The sequence below is a fragment of the Homarus americanus genome, unplaced genomic scaffold (assembly GCF_018991925.1).
Source record: "Homarus americanus isolate GMGI-L3 unplaced genomic scaffold, GMGI_Hamer_2.0 scaffold6317, whole genome shotgun sequence".
Classification (NCBI taxonomy): domain Eukaryota; kingdom Metazoa; phylum Arthropoda; class Malacostraca; order Decapoda; family Nephropidae; genus Homarus; species Homarus americanus.
The window spans coordinates 18,271,542-18,294,784 of NW_024730668.1; the positions used below are offsets into that span (position 1 = coordinate 18,271,542).

General features: G+C 42.0%; 1 protein-coding gene across 7 annotated transcripts in view; it reads left to right on the top strand.

The window, feature by feature from the left end:
* The first annotated feature begins 1,722 nt into the window (after positions 1-1,722).
* LOC121867260 (ankyrin repeat domain-containing protein 10-like) overlaps positions 1,723-23,243 on the top strand; it is a 197,253-nt gene continuing 175,732 nt past the window's right edge. For all 7 annotated transcript variants that reach the window (XR_006089102.1, XR_006089103.1, XR_006089104.1 and 4 more), the window contains exon 1: positions 1,723-2,033. Coding sequence is in view for 4 of the 7 variants with exons in the window: in XM_042367120.1 (XP_042223054.1) it covers positions 1,818-2,033 (216 nt within the window). In the remaining 3 variants the exon portion in view is untranslated. The remainder of the gene's footprint in view (positions 2,034-23,243) is intronic.

Sequence of the window (23,243 nt, forward strand, 5' to 3'; positions counted from 1 at the left end):
TCTGTCCTCTTGTTCAACCTTATTACTGCACTATCCATGTTGTACTGCTCCCCCATTATACTTATGTTTTTCAATTCCACTGTAATTTATGTATATAGTCATGAAATGAATTAAAAAATATATAAATAAATAAATAAATAAATAAATAAAATAAAATAAATATTGAAGTGATAACCGTGGTAACATTATAAGATGTTCTTATTACCACCATGCTATTGTACTATTCCAGACGTTACTAAATGTTACATAATATTTCCTTGAGATAAATGTATAATATATATCAGGTGCCTAAAAGAGCTCAGGTTCTCAACTGGCTCCGCCATGTTAATATTGTTATTATTATCCACTCTGTATCTGTGTTTTTCTGGCTAAATAAACTGTTTCAATTCAATTCAATTCATTAACATTAATGAAAAATCACTTCTGTACATCAACCTAAGGAATGCCAATTTTAGGGTTCCAAAGTAATATTCAACAAGCCAGAAATCTAAATTTAAGCGTACATTTCATGAAGACAAAAATCTACAAGTTATAGCTTAAGAACAGTCAGTTTCTGTGATGCCTGTCAAACTCGCCATTAAGGAGTGCGCGGTAACGGAATTATTTTTTTTTTCATATTAGCTTCTTTGACCTACTAAGTCTTATTTTCTATTGTAAATTGACATAATAAAATATATAAAACAAGTAATAATTCGTATTGTCATATTTTTTTGTTTTCTGGGTGCTGAACCAATTGGTTATCAATATAGCTTGCAATAAATAAATTTTAACATGATTTTTTTAAACTATGAATTAGACATTTAATAATCAAATCAGAAAGTCTTATCAATGCATGATACTTTTGAAATCAATATGTAATTTGCTTCACTCATTCAAGCTGTTACCCCCCTCCCCCGCGTTCTCTTACCGGTCTCTCGGACACCTGTTGCCCCCTTCCCCCCTTTTCACATTCCGCTCTTCAATGATTTATATTTAATCAAACGGGTATATTACAAAAAGCCACGTCTTCCAATACGATTTTCAATTTGACATCCATCGAAAAGCAAATTCATTTGTGCTGGTAACACTGCTTTATATTTTGCTTTTTATTACATTTTCTTCTATGATTGTTAGGATTAAGTCGTAATAAAAGGTTAGACCCACGCAGTAATGTTTAATTCTATTTTAAGCTGAGGAAATAATTTGAGTTACTAAACATTAATTGTTTTGTGGGCACCAATAAATATTTTTGTTTTGCAATATGGCAACTGTATCTTCGTTGGGTTGCCAATGCGGCAAATTCTATTGAACTGAAAACCAATAATTATATATATACATATATATACATATATAAGTGTATATATTTATGTGTATATAAAACATTAAATATATATGCTATAAAAATGTTTGTATTGTCTACATAGAATACTTACTAACAGTAAATAATTTTTAAATATCAGAAAAACTGAAAACTTTGGACTTTGAAGGAACGAAAACGATATTGGCATCAGAAGCTACCATTCATCTTAACCGTGTTCTTAGGCATTTTCATATTAATCTCTTAATTTAAACAGACCTAAAGCTTAAGACATATGTGAAATAAAATAATAAAAACGAATTTTGTACAGTGAAATTAATTAAATTGAACAGTGCATTTCATTTCCCAGCTTCCCCTTCGTAGCTCCGTCACCCGGCACTACATTGACCGCAACTCGGCAAGTGTTGTTGCTCAGACTGCGATAAGCTGTGGTGTAGAGTGCAGTGTAACGTGGGTTTTCCGAGAAATCTGACATTTTACATTAACATCTTAATAGTTATCATTATTTAGCATCAGCGAGATGTCAGATCATGGTCACAGGACCAGTAGTGGCAGCTGGAGCGTCATGAGTGAAAATACTTTATCTAAAAATTTCCCGCTTCATCGTGCATGTCGGGACGGTGATGTTGAATCGCTCACGTTGCTTTTACAACAAGAAGCGGCTCGCTCACACATCACGGTCGAGGACACTTACTATGGCTGGACTCCAACACACTGGGCTGCATACTTTGGCAAGGTAAGTATAATTTAAGCTGTCAATGGTTCAATGTTTCACAGTGGTAGAAAAGCTCATAACTAATTATCAAGAGCAGACTCGTTTACACCTTCCCGCCAAAAGTGATCAATATCATATGGGGTGGGAGGGGATGGACAGGGGGGCATTTGGGGGGTACCTCTGTTGAAGGTGGTTTGTGGATAAACGCGTGGCCTTTAACCAGGGGTGTGACTTGAATTATGCTCCCATGTCGATGTAGAACAAGACAATACATAATGATGAACATAGACTTCTGAATCCCGGTAAAGTGTGAGAGCAAAGTACATGTATAGTGAATGTAAGGTGAAAGCCAGTCACTAGTCAACGTATAACTTAAACCAGTTGGTGGGGGTCTCACCGTGACTGCTTGGCCTATTTAAAACTTGTTACAAACTGAAGGTAACATTGCCTTGAACATAGTCCTGTAATATAATATACCATAGCGCTTAACTATAAAAAAGATATAACTGTTTCGTTCCTTTAGTACAGTAATTAAAATATCAGTGTGTATTATCGCATGAAATAAAAGGAAATTTTTGAAATAATGTTTTCGAGTGGGGAACTAGTTAGCTTTAATTTGCCCAAAGTTTTGCGTATCCCCCCCTCCCCCGTGTGCAGAACTGGTGATGGATGCATGTTAATGGAATGTGAGTTCAGTATTGCTGGATATGACTCATTTACGAACCTTTCTCAAGAAACATGCAGGAGGGGTGTGGTTATCTATGCTAGGCAAAACCTTAGAGCCAGCCAGGCGAGGGTACAGGGAGAGGATGTTTTTGAAGAGCCCAAGTGGTGTAAAATTAAATTAAAGGGAGGGGACTTACTTATCGTCGGGTGTATCTACAGATCCCCAATCTGTGGCCCACTAAATCAAAGGAACTTAAGAACCTTAATAAACAACGCGGCGATGCTCAACCCTAGCCACTTCCTTATCATGGGGGACTTTAACTATGGCGACATCGACTGGAGAAACGAGTCCACCCCGAATGACTTGAATAACCCTGCTACCCCTTTTGTAGAAACTCTGAGAAATAATTTTCTGTTCCAACATGTTAGAGACCCGACACATTACAGGGGGGAGCAAACACCCAAGCCACTTGACTTCACCATAACAAACGAGGAGGGTATGGTGGCCAAACTGGAACACCATGCCCCAGTTGGCACCAGTCATCATATAGTGTTGTCATTCAGATTTAACTGTTACCTAGTTCAAGATAAGGCCAGGCCAAGGTGCAAATATTACAAGGGAAATTACAACGGGATTAGGGAAGAGATGAGGGGTATCCACTGGCCTGATTCATTAAGACACAAGAACGCAGACACTACGCTGAATATCACAACTAGTAAAGTGACCCATTTGATCGATAAATATGTACCCAAGACCAAACCCAGTGCCTCTAGGAATACGAGGGGATCCCTACACATGAACCATGCAGCGGTCGACAAAGTTCAGAAGAAAACTCATAAATTCAAGACGTGGGTTGGGTCAAATGGTGAGCAGGACAGGAGGATGTATGCAAGAGCCAGAAACCAAGCAAAGATAGAGTGTAGAAGGGCTGAAAAGGAGTTCCAGAGGCTGGTTGCACGCGAGGTCAAGTCAAACCCAAAGGCGTTTTACCGCTATGCAAAGTCGAAATTAAAAACGCGAGTAGAAGTATCAGACCTGAGGCTTGAAGATGGTAGTTACGCAGATTCTGACCAGGATAAAGTTGAGGCATTGAACAGCTTTTCCTCAGTGTTCACAAGAGAGGATGCGATCCACCTTCCTGCGTTTGAGGACAGACGGTTCAACACAGCACTGACCCACATTGTGTTCACAGAAGAGGGTATTAGAAATAAACTGTCAAAGCTAAAGGTCCATAAGAGCCCCGGCCCTGACATGGTGCATCCCAGGGTGCTAAGAGAGTTGTGCAATGAGCTTGCCAGGCCTCTGAAGATCCTGTTTCGTAAATGCCTGGATGAACAAAAGGTCCCCAGTGATTGGAAAGTGGCTTATGTGAGCCCTATCTTCAAGAAGGGCGATCGTCACTCCACGAACAACTATAGACCGGTGAGCCTGACCAGCATAATATGTAAAGTACTTGAGAGTATTATCAGAGATGCCGCGATGGAACATCTACGAAACAACCTTGTAAAGGATTGCCAACACGGTTTTATGCCGGGGCGCTCCTGCTTAACACAATTGCTCAAGGTATTGGATATTTGGATCCATATTCTGGAACGGGGTGGTAATATCGACAATATATACCTAGATTTTGCCAAGGCTTTCGACAGTGTACCCCACGAAAGGCTGAAAATCAAACTGGAAGGGTACGGAATTCGGGGAAATGTCCTAGCGTGGATAGAAGACTTTCTACATGACTGCATGCAGTGTGTGGTGATTAATGGCACGAAATCATCATTTGTACCTGTCACAAGCGGGGTACCACAGGGCAGTGTATTGGGCCCGCTGTTGTTTGTTTGTTTCATAAATGACATGCCTGACGTTGTACACTCCTCCATACAAATGTTTGCCGATGACGCCAAATTATTTCGGGAAATCAAGAACCAAGCGGACTGTGAAGAGCTGCAGAGGGATGTCTGTGAGCTCCAAGAATGGTCAAAGAAATGGCTGCTGAGATTCAATGTCACGAAGTGTAAGAGGATGCACCTGGGGCATACCAATGATAAGGAGGCGTATCATATGTCCCAACGGGATGAAGAAGCTGCACTAGTTGAGACTGAATGTGAGAAGGACCTAGGTGTGTATGTTGGCAATGAGCTGAAGTTCTCGGGCCATTGCGAGAAGAAGGTAAATGCGGCAACTAAATTATTGTCTTGTAAGACGGTCGTTCATATATCTAGACGGTCCGTCCCTCGTAACGATCTTTAAGAAAGAAGTGCTTCCCCATCTGGAGTACTGTCACCCCATCTGGTCCCTGTGATATGCTAGGGACTGTCAGTTGGTTGAAAACGTTCAAAGGAGGGCCACCAGACTGGTGCCTGCACTTCGGCACCTCAACTACCCTGAGAGATTGGAGCGCCTAAACTTGCCTAGCTTATACTACAGACGGGCAAGGGGCGACCTAATTGAGGTGTATAAGCATCTCAAGGGGCACTACTCAGTCGAGTGCCCTTACTAGGAGCTGGCGGACGCTCGCCCCACAAGGGGTCCGAGCTCAAGATTGAAGAAGCCGCAAGTCCAGAAAACTGTGAGGGCAAACTTTTCTGAGTGAGAGTTGTGAACTCGGAACAATCCACCAGAAAGTGTTGTGACGGCACCGAGTGTGAACTCTTCCAAGACCAGACTTGTCCAACACTGGAGCAGGTTCAGGTATATTCAGGAGCCGGTGCATGCCCAGTACCTGCCAACAGTGCGTAACAGAGACGCGACCGATCGCCCAAGCGGCTAACGAGCCGATCTTTTGGTGAAGAGGATAAAAGTAAAGTAACAGAGACGTAACCGATCGCCCAAGCGGCTAACGAGCCGATCTTTTGGTGAAGAGGATAAAAGTAAAGTAAAGTAACAGAGACGTAACCGATCGCCCAAGCGGCTAACGAGCCGATCAGTGGTGAAGAGGATAAAAGTAATGTGGATAGTGTAGTCTTCTGTCGTCAAGGTTTAAATCGAACCTCGAAGACTGGATAGTCTTTTGTTTATTAGCAATAAAATTAATTTATGCTGACATCATAAAGCTTAACAATTTGAAACTTAACTGACCGACAGATCTATCGCGTCAGTTTTTCCTTGTATTATCAGTATATAAAAAGTTAGTGTTTGGCCCTTTAGTTAGAAATAAACGGTACAGGAGCTAAGGAAAAAGTCACTGAAACTACACGATAACATACTGTAATAGGAAAGTTCGATTAAGTATGGCTGTTCAGTAAGTATAACCATATAAACATTGTAAAGGCAGATATCTAGGGCAGACATGTAACCCTCCTTAAGCTGCTGACCCTTTATATACAATAATCAATTAATCTCAGTGACACGTTGGTGAATTTTCAAATGGTCCCTTCATTCTAAAGGTGAACTGTCGCGTCGCCAGATGGCATAACTCGCTCAGTTTCATTGAATGCTCCAGACGCCACCTCTAACAAGACAAGGGCCCGTGTATAGATGGTGTCACATCAACCCCATCACTACGGGGACGTAAATCACCTTTGATATCTTATTTGGCTAACACCATCTGATTTTATGCAGTTCAGAGGTAACTCCGCACACAAGGGGTTGGTAGACAATAGTATCTCCCCTAAAGACTAATACTATATATTATTTGGCTAACGCCAGATGATTTTATTCAGGTCAGAGGTGACCCCGTACACAAGGGGTTGGCAGACTATAGTAACTCCCACAAAGATTAATATATATATATATATATATATATATATATATATATATTACCATCGTACATGCGCAATACTTTAAATACCCATATGATTAATAACTGCTGCACCTTTTGCTGTCAATAAGAATTATACTATTATTTTTATTTAAATTTTACACTTCCCACCTAACAAAAGCTGTCTTTAATCGAATGTTATTAATGTGCGTAAGATATAATTAATTGTTTTTAGATTTACAGAGCACTTTTCAAATACTGTACAGTGCAACCCCTCAGTAAACATAAAGATAAACCGTAAAGAAGCAGAGCACTGTATCGCCGCTGTTACCAGTCGAGTATGTATTTCCTACCCGTCCCCCATCACACACACACACACACACCCACCCCTCCACCCAAGCATTTCCTTCCCCCACCTTCCCCCACAGTCCCGCTCCTCACCATTTTCTATGTAAGAAACAAAAGGGTGACGAATTAAAATGACTTCGTCACCGCGTTCTTTTATTTAAAGAAATTGTATTACCATAACTGAGTTTCATTCTGTTTATTGATACTTCTTCGTGATTCTTCTCTAGACTTGCTTGCTATTAACTATAATAAAAAAAATCATAAGTTAGATCTGGACCCAGTTCGTTGTCTGGCTTTTACGTAGGCCTTATACAAACTGGATGGGATTTGTAAGTTAAATAGATGGATACGAGGTTTTTTAAGAAAAACTACAAATCTGATCAAGATACAGATCCTGGTGTGAGAGGGGAAGTAGCCAAATTAAGCAGTGTCACCTCACATTTGTGAGTGTGACCTCATGTTGCACGTCACTAATGAGTAAACACGGAAAACTTGTCGATGACGGATATGAAGGTCACTTGGGTGAAGGTGATCACACAGCTACAAGGTGTGGCACATCTGTAGGGAGGGTGGGTTACTGAGGTTGGAGACTGGGAGAGGTAATAAAGGTTAAATAGAGATGCGAGGTGTCTAATATACTGTAATTCAGGGGACATACTTACGGTAAACAAATTTATTGACAAAGCTTGGAGTACAGTTTGCCTATTTTGAGTAATTTAGTCAGGTATTGACACTGAGGGTGCTATCACTTCTCACTGCCACGCAGGACAGAGGTTCATACACAAAGAAATAGATCATATTCATTAACAGTATATATAGGTGAGAGTCATGTGGGTGATAAGGGCATAGAGGCTTAGTGGTCAAATGGACTCCAGGCCCAGTGGATGAATTTGGTTACGATGAGGCCCATTTGGAGAGTCGCATTTAATCCACAACCGAATCGAGTTTGGGTGAAGAAGAAATTGCTGGGAGTGCTCCTGTGAACTAAGTGGAAGGAATGTACTTTGTTAAAATGTTATTACTGCGCTTTAACAAGGAAGGTCTTTAAGTGCGTAATAAGGTAAGTAATTGCACTATTCTAACGTTAAAAATATTATGAGATAATTTGTTTTTAAATATACGAGAAGGGTTGCCAGTGACGCGGTAAAATATTAGAAATTCAAGAAACGAGATACAGTACTTTGATCATATAATTAGGATGAGGGACAATAGCAGATATATTAACGGGAAAAGTCGAGAGTAAGAGGGCCAGGGGTAGGCAGAGATTGGGTGGGATGAACAATTGAAAACTGGACCCCAAAAGAGATGCATAACCTCGGAGGATTGGTAAAGAAACAACCTGAAAACGTTTAGAGTGGAGGACCGCGGTCGCCAACCCTCAGATATGAGGATGGTACTTCATTGAGGTTGAATCACAATGTTGAGCGGTAATTGGTGAGGACACCCATGACCATAAGTAGACTTGTGGCTACACTATCACTCTTGAGTGGGTGACGTAGACTGGTTGGAATCGCCATTCTAAGGAAGGGATTATTTGGCGATATTGATTGGAGTTTTATTGTGTAGATAGCGTTACATGCTTAGTGGTGGAATGAAGTGATTTATATTTATTGTGGTATAACATTATAGGAAAAGGATTTTTTCGTAGACTATTCTGCTAAATGTTACAGGGCGAACTCCCTTAACACTGGTTTCGATGTACTGTAATTAAAAAAAAGGTAACTGCTAGGTGAACTCGGTACAAAATGTATCTGCAGTACTCGTGCGCCCCAGGCTAGCATAGCAACAGCAGATTTTTGGCTCGCCTCAGCCACGAGCTGCTTTAAGTAAAGTCTTGTGTTTTCAGTATTATTAGAACTCCAGATTGCCTCAGCAGTTTTATTGTGATGCAGATGTTAAGTTTTGGTGTAATTTGGTGAATTGAAATACGTGAACAACGGCCTTTCAAAAAGCTAGACACCTTTATCTGTTAATTAGATATGGATGGGTGATCTATTTCATTGCATTACGCCTACTACAATACACTCTTACCATTGATACAATAGTATTATCTTACTGGAACTTCCCTGGGCCTCCGCCACCATGGATACTAACCTAGCCTGTATGCGATCAATATAGTCTTGCTTCTGCCAATCTGCACCTTGCAGCCGGCGGGTCCAACAAGACGAGTTTCTTGTAACCCATCCACTTTGCTGATTGGTCACACGGCAGCCGGCACGAGCCCGGAGTGGTCAGTTTCAAAACGTGACGTCGGTGAATATTGACTGCTCTTGTAGTACTTACCATGGTTGTACTGTACGTATATTATTTATTCATGATACTATTATCTTGAAGATAATTAATTGATGTGACGTAAATTGAGAGACTTGATTATTTGTGCTGGTTAGTTCTCCAGCGCGAGACATTGATTTTGGTGTGGGCCACGTGTCTGGCCTGTCTCCCGCACCGGCTAACGTTTGTATAGATTACAAGGAGAGAGACGGCGTGTAGGGGATGAGAATGGGAGGGAGAAGTATATATAAGGGGTGAAAGGGGAAGGGAGAGCAGAGTTGTAAGGGGAAAGAAAAACTTTAGTAAAGGGGGAGGAAGAGCTGTATAGTAAGAGGGGAGGGGGGAGGAAGAGTTGTATAGTAAGGGGAGAGGGGGTGGAAGAGGTGTATAGTAAGGAGGGAGGGAGAGCTGTATAGTAAGGGGAGGGGGAGGAAGGGCTGTATAGTAAGGGGAGGGGCAGGAAGGGCTATATAGTAAGGGGAGAGGGAAGGAAGAGCAGTATAGTAAAGGGGGGGAGGAAGAGTTGTATAGTAAGGGGGGAGAGGGGGTGGAAGAGGTGTATAGTAAGGAGGGGAGGAAGTGCTGTATAGTAAGGGGGAGGGAGAGGTGTGTAATGTTATTTGCCTAACAGTGAAGTATACAGCATAATGGTGTGTTTGAATTAGATATCATAAGTTCATATTTGGATGGTAGATGCGAGTAAAGCTGAGTTTGTTACCGGTACTGTTGACTATTGATCTGGCACGAGTGTTTGGCATTACTGACCTGTGAACAAGGATCTTGGAGTATAATGTACATACGACTAACGTTGGTAAGGTGGAGGGACGTCGTTATTATGTTAACCGATAGATGATGATGACATGTCTTGTTCACAGTATAAATTATCTGTGAAGAGGAATGAACAGAGAATGATCAGTTTTTTGTTACACGTATGTTTGTGACCGTGGATACAGATTGGCTAGTAGCCGTAGGGAAATAACGTAAGAACAGTATTACGAGTTTGTTTGTGTATTGTCCACTCATGCTGAGAAAATCCAGGAATGAGGTGATGGACTCAGTAATTTTATTTTTATTAATATTTTCTCAAACTTCAGTTTCATTTTATGACTTATTTTGTTGATGTTACTTATTACAAAATACACATACCAGGTTTTATTGTGCTATTTTTCTTACTGTAGTATTACCGTAGTTTAAGTCCTCGATATGCCAGGTGTTGTGGGCGTGTCAGTTCAGGGTCCTATCGTTCACTGTTGTTGTGCGGTCTGTAAAATGAGGGACTGCAAGAGAAAGTGAAGATCATAATGTAGTTCTTACAACATTTTTGACGGAGTATGTTGGAAGAGTTTTCATCATCGTCATGTGTATATGTTGGGCTCAGAAACCGACGACAGCTTTGCGTGCACAGTGAGCTGAAAGATAACGTGTCATGAGCTCTTTTTCTCTCAAGACTTTCTTTTACCTTTACCTGTAATGAATCTTGTTAGGATTATAAAGCTTTGAGACAAAGATATGGGTTATTATGGATGTCACCTTCGTTGGTGAGTTTTGAGGTGACTAGAGAGGCCGATATAGGACCGGCAGTGTCGTTCACAGATGTTGCACGTGTGGAGGGCTACATCTAGTGCGGGAGGGGCGGCGGCATCGACTTTCCAGCGTTGGCGCTTGTCTGCCTCGTTATGCAGTCGGGCTAACTCGAAAGTATTGACACCTCGTGTAGTGCTCCTCCAAGCGTTACGGTGTGGAATTGGAGCATTCGTCTCCCAGGTGAGGGGTCGATTTGGCACTTTTTCAGGTTTGTCTTAAGACTATCCTTATACCTTTTCAGTTGCCCGCCAGCATTGCGTTTACTATTCATTAGGTGACCGTAAAGTAGCGGCTTTGGCGGTCTACTGTCGTCCATGCGGGTAACATTGCCAGTTCAACGTAGTCATTCGTGGATAATGGTAACCTCGATACTCCTACAGTTGGTGTCAGGAAGAATACTGGCATTTGTTCTCTTGTTTTCCCAGCGAACTCAAAGGATGGAGCATAGACTACATTGGTGAAGTTTTCAAGTGCCTTGAGGTGCCTCCTGTATGTGACCTGTCTTGCTGCCATATAGCAAGGTGGGGAGGACCACTGCTCGGTATACGTGCAACTTTGTAGATAATTTCAGCTCCCTACAGTTGAAGACGTGGGTACGGAGTCTGCCAAAGGCTCGAGATGCCCGTCTGATCCGATGTTGAATCGCTTCATCGATGTCCGCAGTGGTGGACTGGTTAGAACAGAGATACCGAAAGTGGGTAACATTAGAAAGGGTAGTACTGTTAAGCTGGATGGTTGGTGGAGGTGTGGTTGAACCAGGGGCAGGCTGAAAGAGAATCTGAGTCTTCAGTAAATTCACCTCAAGGCCGAAGTGTGCATAAGCATCTGCATAGGTTTTCAGGATCTGTAGGTCGCGTTCAGTGTGAGCGACAAGGGTGATGTTGTCTGCATACTGATGTTCAGTAATGGAAGCTGCAAACACCTTTGTTCCTGTCTGGAGCTGTCTTATGTTGAAAAGACCCTTCATCCTGTACTGTATGTCCACCCTGCCGGCTAAATTGGCACTGGCACGAGTAAGGAAGGCAGCCAAGAAAATGGAAAAGAGAGTTGGGGCCAGTACACATCCTTCTTTTACCCCCGTTTCAATGGGGAAGACAGACTGTGTGCCAATTGTGTAGAACACTGCTGGTCATGCCAATGAATTTTGGTGTGGGCAGCCAAAACGGCTAAGAGTCTGCCAGAGGGCTTCCCTGTTGACCGAGTTGAAGGCCTTGGTTAGGTCGATGACTGCCATGTACACTGCAGGTCACGACCCTGTTCTCTTCACTTTTCCTGTATCTGGCGGGCAGCAAAGATCATTTCAGTGGTGCCACGTGATGGTCAAAAGCCACATTGAGATTTTGGGAGGAAGTTTTCTGCCTCAGGAAGAAGTCTGTTTAGGAGGACTCGGGCGATAATCTTGCCAGCTACTGACAGCAGTGAGATACCGCTGTATTTGCCACAGTCTGACCGGTCTCCCTTGTACTTATAAATATTGACAATGGAGGCGTCTTTAAGGGCTTGTGGGATTTTCTTCTTTTCCCATATATTCTCCAGGAGAGGGTGAAGACGGCTGGTAAGCACAGGTCCTCCTGCTTTATTCACCTTGGCTGGGATTCCATCAGGCCCTGAGGCTTTGTTATTTTTCATCTGTTTGATGGCAGTAGCTACCTGATCCAGGGATGGAAGATAGCTGAGGTGGGTCAACTCTGGATGCTGAGTGACCTGCTAGGTAGTTAGGATATCCACATCCGTGTTTCGATTGGGCAGTGAATGGCAGTGCACTTTCCAGCGCTGAAGGAGGCCTTCGTCTTTAATTATGGAGTTACCATCGGATGAGCGGAGGGGGGGCTGCGCCATGAGTGATTAGCCCATAAAATGTTCAAGTGGAATTGGAAAATTCACACATCATGTGTTAATCTGCAAATTTTTGCATTTCACTTTATTTTTAACCCAGTCATTCTTTAGATTGCGAAGTTTGCGTTGGGCCGCCGCATTCTTCTTGCGGAAGGTATCAGCTTTGATTCGAGAGTGAGGGTTGTTCTGACTCAGTCAGTTAAAGCAGCACGTTTATCATTGATGAGTACATTGATTTTCGGATCATTTTCATCAAACCAGTCCTGGTGTATTCTTACGATCTGGCTGAGGGTCTCTCTGCAGGTTTTTGTCATGACAGTGTCGAGAATACCCCACTGGGCACTGGGATTTGGGTTGTTTGTTGTTGAGTTGTTTGTCAACCCATGTTCGAGCTGCTACCACTGGATCCTCCAGATGCTTAGTGTTAAATCCTCTTCTGGAGACTTGTTGCCTTTGCTGTTTTGGGGCGACGTGAAGTGAGAGCTTGGCTTTGATGAGCCGATGATCAGTGTCACAGTGGTCTGAGCCATGCATGGCTCGGGTGATGGGGACATCTCGGCGGTCTCTTTCTCTGACAATAATGTAGTCAATGAGATGCGAGTGTTTGGATTGTGGGTGTTGCCACGAACCCTTAAACTTGTTGGCTTGCCTAAACATGGTATTGGTGGTAGTGAGGATGTGTGCAGCACACTTGCTGAGGAGGAATAGGCCATTGGAATTACACTTTCCTAGTCCATTTCTCCCTATGATTCCCTGCCAAATATCAGCATCTCTGCCAACTCTAGCATTGAAGTCACCAAGGAGACACAATCTTATCTTCTCTGGGGATAGAGGTTAGCACTCTCTCAAGGTCGGCATAAAAGGCCTCTTTGATGTCATCCTCTACATCCAGTGTTGGGGCATATGCACTGATGAAGAAGGCATGACGTGAGTGATTCATAATGACTCGGAGTGTCATGAGGTCCTCGTTGATCCCAACAGGCATTTCAGTTAGCCTGTGTAGGATGCATTGGTGGATGGCAAAGCCAACTCCATAAATGCGGTTTCTCTCCTCAGCAAACTTACCCTTCCAGAAGAAGGTATAGCCAGACCCCGTTCTGTGAGTCAACCCTCGTTTGGAAGCCTGGACTCACTAATGGCTGCTATGTCAATGTTATATCTAGCCAGCTCTTTTGCTCCAAGGACAGTTCTTTCAGGATGTTCATTTGTGCCAGTATCCAGAAGGGTCCTGACATTCCGTGCAGCGACCATAAGAGGTTGTATAGTTTTTTTATTATAATTGTGTTTTCGACCGCATAAGGATGACCTACTAGGTGCAGTTGCTCAGTAAGGTTGATTCTTTTGGCAGGCTATGTTTAGAGGACCTTTTCTAGCTCCCTACCCATGTGGGGTCATGTGATGTGAGCAGAGTGGGTCCTTGAGAGGGCTGGTCAGTCACATAGACAGAACCAGATTGCACTATTACCTAGATCCCAGTGCATAAACGACCATCTTACGTGTGCTGCCCATGTGCAGAGTTGTGACTAAAGACTCACGGCAGTCATTTCTGCCTGTCTCCGTCGCCACTCGTCCGTCGCCATCGGACTTTTGGGCGTATAGGGGTTTTGATGATGAGAAGTATGATGAGCTGGGTGATGGCTGTGTGTGCGTTGATTTATAAGGTGAAACAGGAGCGCAGACTGCAGCCACACATCTTGGCTCTCTCCAGTTGCAACAACTGGGGAGGAGAGTTGCAATGGACTGCCAATAACCCAGTTTTGGGGTTTCGCCTTAGTAGCCTGTCCATCATGCATTGCCTTCATACGCTGGTGTAGTCGTTGGGTTCTCATGTTGGTCACCTCTTCCGCCTATACCGCCGTTAGAGGTCTTGTTGGAGCTCTGTAAGCATGTCTGCCTAATGCGTGGCTACGCCACAGATTTTTCGTTCGGGGTTTACTCCCGTAACCTTATACCGGTACTGTCGTCAGAGGTACAGAGTATCAAGCAGATGAACTTTCAACAGTGATGATTAAAAGATTACAGTATTTTAGGACATAATAAAGTTATCAATACAGTTATCGTGATACATAGGTCACCATGATGTCGATATAGAGACTGCTATTGTACCTGCTGTACAGCTTGTAACGAGCAGCTACAAGTGACCTATTACTAGTAACGTTCTGTGCCTTGTTTAATGCAGTAGAAAATGGAAAAGGCGAGAATGTGTGAAGTGTTGTGATTATTGGTGCGTGGGACTAAGATTACTTATTGCCCTGAGTCACAGCTCGCCTCGCTGGTTCCTCCTCCTCCACTGTTGCTTGCTCCACCACCTGCTTCCTCTTATTTGGCCCTCGAGTAATTTCGCATTTTATAATTGTTTCTCCTGGGTGTTGGCACAGTGTAGCTTTTACCGACCGAGTTTGCCAGGAGGCACACGTGCTCCTGTTGCCACCCACAGTGTGACACACTCCCACGTGTCTCTCATCACCCGCACCTGTGTGGAACTCCCATCTCTCTCCCCCACACCTGTGTGACACACTCCAACTCCTCTCTCACCACCCACACTTGTGTAACACTTCTGTATTTCTCATCTCCCACATCTGTATGACACATGACACTCCAACCCATCTCCCATTACCCATACCTGGGTGACTTACATGCACTTATCTCTCATAACCCACGCCTGTATGACATACTTCCTCTTATTTCTCGTCACCCTCACCCGTGTGACATATTTCTCATCATCCACACCTGTGTGACACAGCAACCTGTCTCATCACACACACCTGTTTGAGACGTTCCTACGTTCTCAGCTGTCTCATCACTCGCATCTGTGAAACACTCGCCGCTTTCACAAGGTTGTGCCACACTCCCACACTCAGGCGTGTCTTCGACCACTTAACATTTTAATAAAACTTCACATACGGAACATGACGTCATATATTTTTTTCTTGCAAAAGCGTTAGTGTCTAGTATAACAAAGCTAATGAAAATTTAAATTTCATAACGTTCTGTGCTGTATTAATATTTAGACTTACATTTGACAGCAGGATATCTTCTGGGTATACCGTATGTTATATGTTATTGACGTGTTGGGTGTTGATTTTGTGGTGTGTAGTTAGTGTGTCACTCCTCCATACACAGCCTCAACACCAGGGTATATACATGAGGCACAAAATTATGTTAATATGATAAAGGAGAACGGTGGAAGGCTTCGGCACTCACAGCTGGAACCCGATGCCCTGGGCAGTTAGTTGCCACTTCCGTACACGGCCCACAACACAAGGGAATATTTGAGACACCGCACAAGGGATATTTCTTAAAAGAGAGAGATGAAGGGGACAGATGACTTAAAGGTGTGGTGGCACTGCTAGCTGGAACAGGAGGAGCTCGTGCATTGGTCACAGTATTTTCCCAGCGTGTCCTGGACCAGTTTTTGTAACAACTGGCCGTTAGTGGAGCTCTTTGTTCATCACTGGATTTACCTAATCTGTACCGTCCTAGTACAAACAAATGTAAGCAATATTACCGTTTGAAAACTATTCAGAGTGAAATAGAATTAATTTGCCTTACAACTCTAAACGGATTGACAAATTGCACTTAATAATGAGATGAGGGTTGCGTTGCTCACATCCTGCACGTGAGAGGCTGCTTAATTGGTGTGTGTCAGCAGCAGGATTCTCAGTGAGTTTGCTCTCACATTACCGTATATATATATATATATATATATATATATATATATATATATATATATATATATATATATATATATATATATATATATATATATATATATATATATATATATATATATATATAAGAAACACGTGCTTGTAAGGATGGGCACAGCGGGGGAGGAGCTGAAGTGTGTTGAGGACGGGTTTGTCGCGGAAATAACGGTGTTGCGGGGCAGATGTGTGGCTGTGGCGGTGTGAGTGTGGGAGGGCAGCAACAGTTCGCTTTGAGATTACTCCTGCCACCAAGGATCGCTACCCTCCTGGGGGTCGCTGATTTCCTGGATATAATCATCACGGGCCAGCACTTAACCATCGCCAAGTCGTGAGGTGGAAACACTTTTTGGATTCTCGAGTTGTTTGCGGGGTCGAGTGGGTAGACAGAGGAGCCTATCCTAGATGTGTATAATTCTAATATAATGGAATACATTTAATTCTAATATAATGGAATACATATAATTCTAATATAATGGAATACATATAATTCTAATATAATGGAATACATATAATCCCATGGGTCTCTGATCTTTGGGGCCCTTGTTGCCGCTTTAGGAATCTCTTAGGGCCCCCGTCGCCCCCGGGCCTTTTAATCTTTGGGGCCCTTGTTGCGCCCCTTGGCCCTTAATTTTCGCTACTTTGGACCTCCTTGGCTCTTAAACTCTAGGAATTAAAAGTGTAACCCCCTGTTACTTTTGTGGAAAATCCCTTCGCCCCGTCTCTCCTAGACACAATAAATAAGCAGGAGTGTGGCGTAAAAGTTTACACCCCCCCCCCCGTTTGTTTGCTTACAATCGTCTGATACGTGTTGTGTGTGAGTGATGCGTGCCAATGTTGTCTGAAGCACGATTCACGTGTGTGACACGTGCAGTTGTATTCAGCATGCTCGCCTCGCAAGCGATTGGACCCGGGTTCGATCCCCGGGCAGGGTGAAACTATGGGCAAGTTTCTTTACGCCATTTGCCTCTGTCCACCCAGCAGTAATTGGGAACCTGGATGTTAATCGAATTGATGATCGTGTTCCGGGTTAATGGTTAGCCAGTGCAAATGGCGAGTTGTCCGGCCTTCTCGGACTATTCCTTGAAACTCAGCTCGTTAATTCAGGGTGTGGTCGTTGTGTTAGCGACAGCTTCTACACCTTAAACAAATTCATCGCCTAGGTGGCCCCTGGGCCACAGTTGTGTTGTAGACGTAGACGTGACTCGTGAAACAGCTGTACGACTACGTGGCGTATCCGATATTTATCTAAAGAATGTTGTAATAATATATTTGGCACCAAAGGTTTTTATACTAGCACCACTTATTTGACACCTGGTGCTCCTTTTTAACACATGCCCTAATTTTTTTGATATGCAGGATGTACTGTATATAAACGCATAGTGTAGATGTTTGGTGTTTTCTGCCATTGTTTGTGTTGCTGTTTTCAAACAAGTGCTAATACGAATTACGTTATTCTACGATATTAAGAAACTCATGACATAACTAACATAAACGTCTGAAGCAATGAGAACACTGGGGTGGCAGCACTTTGCTGCCTTGTAAGAACTCGTCATTTACCCATGGTTAGTGTCAATGATGACGTGAGGAGTGACCATGGGGGCAAGGGGCTGTAACAATACATGATCCGGGTGCCACCTTGACTTTACCTTGCTAACGCTCCTGGGGGAACTATACAACTTTCTCCACTCGTCCATCCGTCTTTCCCTTGAGTGATAATTCTATATTGAGCATATTTCTCAAATTTGGCACAGCCTTAGGGGACAACACAGGTGTAACGCTTTTTGGTGCTATTATAGCGTACGGTCTACAAAGATATCTTTAGTCTAACCTAACCTAACCAAACCTAACCCAACCTAAATATCTTGTAGACCGCACGCTATTGCAGCACCCTCTTTTTTGTCCAATTCAAAGTAGCCACCTTTTTTTTATCATTCTTCTTTAACAGCTGAAAGTGTGATTTTTGGTACAGTTTTAAAAGCAGTGTACGTCATACTATAGGAAAAAAAATAGAAGTTGATCGGCAGAGCTTTTTTTTCCGAAGACAACAGTTTCTACTTCACAGTCGAGGCCAGAGAGAATTTACAAACCGTGTCATTGTTCCGCTTATAGTTTGCACCAGCATAAGACATCTCAACAGTATTTTTCTGTCGTACTTGCTTATGTGGACGCCGGAATTTGATGGTTGCTACAGGATGTGGTGAGTAACCTCGGTGAAGGAAGGCAACTCATTAACGAGAGGTCCTTGAGAATCCCCGAAACTGTCAGTTTTCATGGATTTGTGTAAGAACGATAAATTTAAGGGGCGGTCATAGGAAGCAGCCTGATACAACATAAAGCAATAAACAATAAATTGCGCTAAATTCTGGCTTAAGTATTGTAAATGAGCTCATTAAGGCCATGCATTTGTGGGGGTTGGCAATGTACACATTAGTTCATTTAGTGATCTGACAGGAGCAATATGCACATTTTCATTTTAAGTTAATGCATCTGGACTGTGTTATGTTTGATTGGTTTAGGATGTGTGGTGTCACCGCAAGTTCTGGGCTGTGTTGTCACCCTGACTTCATAGCGTCTTGAGGAATAGTGCACTGCTTGAGGACAGGTTCTGTAAGTAGTACGAAGAATACATAGTTACATTATTGTTATTTTGGGTAGATATTATATTCGTCGAGGTAAAATAATGACGTGGACAGAATAACAAAGCATATTACTGAAGATTTTGCAGAAGAAAGATGTTAAATTCAAAATATATGATTACTATTTCTGTATTTGCGAGCGGATACGTCTTGTTGATAAGCTTGGTGAATGCTGAAGTACTGTATATTGTGAACGAGTTATTGTGTATAGGAGCAGATATTAGAAACGTGTGACGGAAAACATTTGGTGGTAAGCTAAAGCCTTAACGAAATTGGCTGGAGTTAAATTGCAATGTGTGCAAAGCTGAATGAGGAAGAATGAAAATTTGGTGAACGTATTGTGTTGAAGAAGTCATGAGATGGGACCATGGATGGTTGTGGTGTGGTACAGGTAACATGAAACGACAGACGGGTATCTGTGATGGTGTAATGAGGAGGTTGGTGGCCGTGTGGGCGGGATGGTTTCTAGGTCGTGTTTGCTCTTTTGATGTCAGTTATGGGGGAAACTCATGTCTGTGATTTTGTATGGCTGACTTTGTGCTTAAACTCTTCCTAATACAGTACTTTCTTTCCCCTTGAAGATTAGTTTGGTTATTCACAGTAATACTAAAACAGTGGCAGAGGGGCCCTTTGGATCCCCACCCCCATCCCTGTATATAAAGCCCATCCTTGTAAGATAGCTAGAAGGATGCCGGAGAGGTTGCGGAAGAAAATGAAGGTCGGTCTATATAGCGTTAAAAGGGATTGGTGGTAGGCCGCGAGTAGAAAATTAAGAACATGTTATTACAGCTTTCTGTACATTGGCAAACATTTAATACTATTTTTGCTGTTTACAAATTTTTTCTCATTTAACCACCGAGATGAAAACTGATAACTTATGGGATAACTAAGCTGACGTTGGGCGTTATGATAGTACAAATTTTGTATCAGCTTAGTCGTTACTAAATAACTGTCATTAGAACTTCATTATATACAGTACATGCATCAAACAATATAGAGGCAGAAGTAGAGAGACGAATATGACTTTTCATGAAAAAAGTCTCTTGCTGTTCAGATATTTGATTGTGTTTTACAATTGTGATATGGAATTTTAAGTTGTGGTGAATTTTTCTGCTGATGTTACCTAGTTCATAAATGATCCTCTGATAGTGTAGAAGTACCTGAAGGGTTGGCTGGCCGGTCCTTAGCGTTGCGTTGTGCGTCGTATACTAAACATATTTCACCTAGAAGGCGGGTGGTGCGGGCACTTATAATAGATGTTACTTTGAGGACACATTTACATGCCTAGCTATACACACTGCTCTGTTTGTATTGTGTTCTTCATGATTCATAAATATGTACAGAGTTGTTCACTACATCTCGTTCATTTACTCTTTGATGGGTAATTTTTTCGAAAATTGGTGTGAAGTTATAATGTCACCGTGTTATTTTGTCTCAATTTAACCGAAAAGATACTATAAAAAGGGTAAAAAAACCCGTGTTATATTTAACAAATAATTGCTCATATTTTCCGATATACTTGTCACAGTTACCAGGAAGGAGTGATCACAAAGATGAGATAAAGGAGTGTGGGTAGGTGCAAGACTTGATAAGCACAGAAGCGTTGACATGGTAACACAGCGCTGTAGGTGAAGGGGTGGCTTCAGACACCACTTGTCACCCCATGATAACACCACGTCCGTTATACTGTTATCTCCTCTCCCATAACATCAACTCTTCACACCAGCTCTTCACCGGCGTGGCGTCCACCTGTGCCTTCACTATCTCCTCCCAGTAAAGGCATTGGTAGCTCCATATCACTGTTTCCACCACCCCGTACTAGACTGCAAAGACGTCGCAGGATATTACTGTTGTATGAACAGTAATGCAGGATACAGTGGGGGTGTGTATGAAAGGTAATGTGCCTTTCAGCAGCGTTTGATGATACAAGGTAAATTATAATGGAACAGCACAGGTATTGTGGTATATGTTGTCTGTGTGTTGTGTTCGAGTTGGCTGTGCGCTCGAACAGGTTGGTAATGTAGGATTATCGGAAAGTAACAGTTTGTTCAGGTTTCTCTGAATGAGAAAAAAGGGCATTTCTAAATATGTTACTTTGCCTTCTTGCCAACCAAGTGTGGTCAAGAATCGTTTTGTGTAAGTGTTGCCAGCCAAACTAACCAAATTCTTCACGAAACACAAGGTTGGTAGCAAAGTAAAACATTTCCGAGAATGCAGCCGTCAAGATGTAACATGAGGTTGGATTCCAGTCTTATCCTCGGTCCATTGTTTTGCTATTGACATGAAACCCGTGTTTTGTCACTATGATGCCTACATTTTGTTGGCTAGTAACTAAGATTGTTTTTAACTCGTTTCTAGTAGTCTTATTCTTACAGATTTACCGCCTCCGGGGTGTATTAAGTAAGAAAAATATTCAGATGAAAATTTAACACTATTATATAAGGTGTTGCAGTTTATTATCAGAATCGTATTGCAAAAAAATACAGGAATTACATAAATTTCTTCAGTAAAATATGGCGTAAATATCAAAGGTACCGGTATAACGTTACGCTGGGGCGAGATCGTTTATACAATAAATGTAAACATAGGCTTTGGAATAACGATTTATACATGCACATTGGTGGTAGGTCTGCAGATCTACTGGTAATACGTAAAAGTAAAAATACGAGACCCTACTCCCTTGCAGTTCATAAAATACCACGGCTACACTATAAAAATCCGGAAAAAAATTAGTTATAATTGCTGTTTAGTTAAAATAATGGGTGTAGTCTATGCACTAATTCAATCGTATATCCTGTTATAAGTGTATCACAAAGGTATTATAAAATTTAAACTGTTACTAACCGTTCTTGGCGTCTGATGTTGTCTTAGGACATGTTATAACCTGAGACTACTTACACTAGCAAGAGATGTATTGGCCAAAACATTATCCTAACTGAAATTTGCACTTGTATATTAGCAGCCAGTGACAACATGGTCAGGTTTAGATAACCTAAATTAACTCTTTAAGATATAACAAGTATAAATGTTCCTTAGCTTGTAAATGGTAGAGACGGAGAGTCATCTGCAAAATTAAAAATAAATTGTCTTGATGTATATTTTAGTAATTAGTTGATAAAAGTTTCTAGAACATCTAAGGGTTTGCTCGAAGGTCTTAATTTTATCTCCTCGTTTCCGATAACTTTCCCGTAAAGAAGTTTAATGCCCAAAATGCCTTATATATTGCCAAAAAACTAGTATCTTATCTAAGTACAGTTGACTCATTTAAATGTTGATGATCCTGGGGTTGTGGCAGGTATTCGTCATAAAAAGGATTTATTGCATAGGTATTCAATATCCTACTGTGGAGTAAATATGAAGGAGTAAGAAGTTCTGTATCGTATATGCTGCTAGTTTGATAAGTTAGAGGCCTATTATTAACATAGCTTTCAACAAGTGATCGTGGGCACTTCGTGTCCGGTGGCGAGTCCGGTGGTACAGTTTACCAAAGCGTGAAACTTCCAACGCTCGTGCTTGGCTAGCGCGAAACCGCCGGAAGGCTGGCAGCGTACAGCGACATCGTTTTCCAGCGTAAATAATGGTTAATTAATGCCTTCCTAAAGAAACCTTCGACATGGGACTAGGTTTGTTCCACTTTACGATTTTTTTGCGATTTTTCCACCAAGTTTGATGAAAAAGGATTGTGACGTTTCAGCTGCCCAGAACAGACACACACACACAGACACACGGCTATACCTATAGTATATGAGATAATCATGGTCGTGGTTGTTATAATCATGGTCGTGGTTGTTATAATCATGGTCGTGGTTGTTATACTCATGGTCGTGGTTGTTATAATCATGGTCGTGGTTGTTATAATCATGGGCATGGTTGTTATAATCATGGTCGTGGTTGTTATAATCATGGTCGTGGTTATAATCATGGTCGTGGTTGTTATAATCATGGTCGTGGTTGTTATAATCATGGTCGTGGTTGTTATAATCATGGGCATGGTTGTTATAATCATGGTCGTGGTTGTTATAATCATGGGCATGGTTGTTATAATCATGGTCGTGGTTGTTATAATCATGGTCGTGGTTGTTATAATGATGGTCGTGGTTGTTATAATCATGGTCGTGGTTGTTATAATCATAGTCGTAGTTGTTATAATGATGGTCGTGGTTGTTATAATGATGGTCGTGGTTGTTATAATCATATTCGTGGTTGTTATAATCATGGTTGTTGTTGTCATAATCATAGTCGTGGTTGTTATAATGATGGTCGTGGTTGTTATAATCATGGTCGTGGTTTTTATAATCATTGTCTTGGTTGTTTTATAATCATAGTCGTGATTGTCATAATCATGGTCGTGGTTGTTATAATCATGGTCGTGGTTGTTATAATCATGGTCGTGGTTGTTATAATCAGGATCATGGTTCTTATATTCATGGTCGTGGTTGTTTTAATCATAATCGTGGTTGTTATAATCGTGGTCGTGGTTGTTAT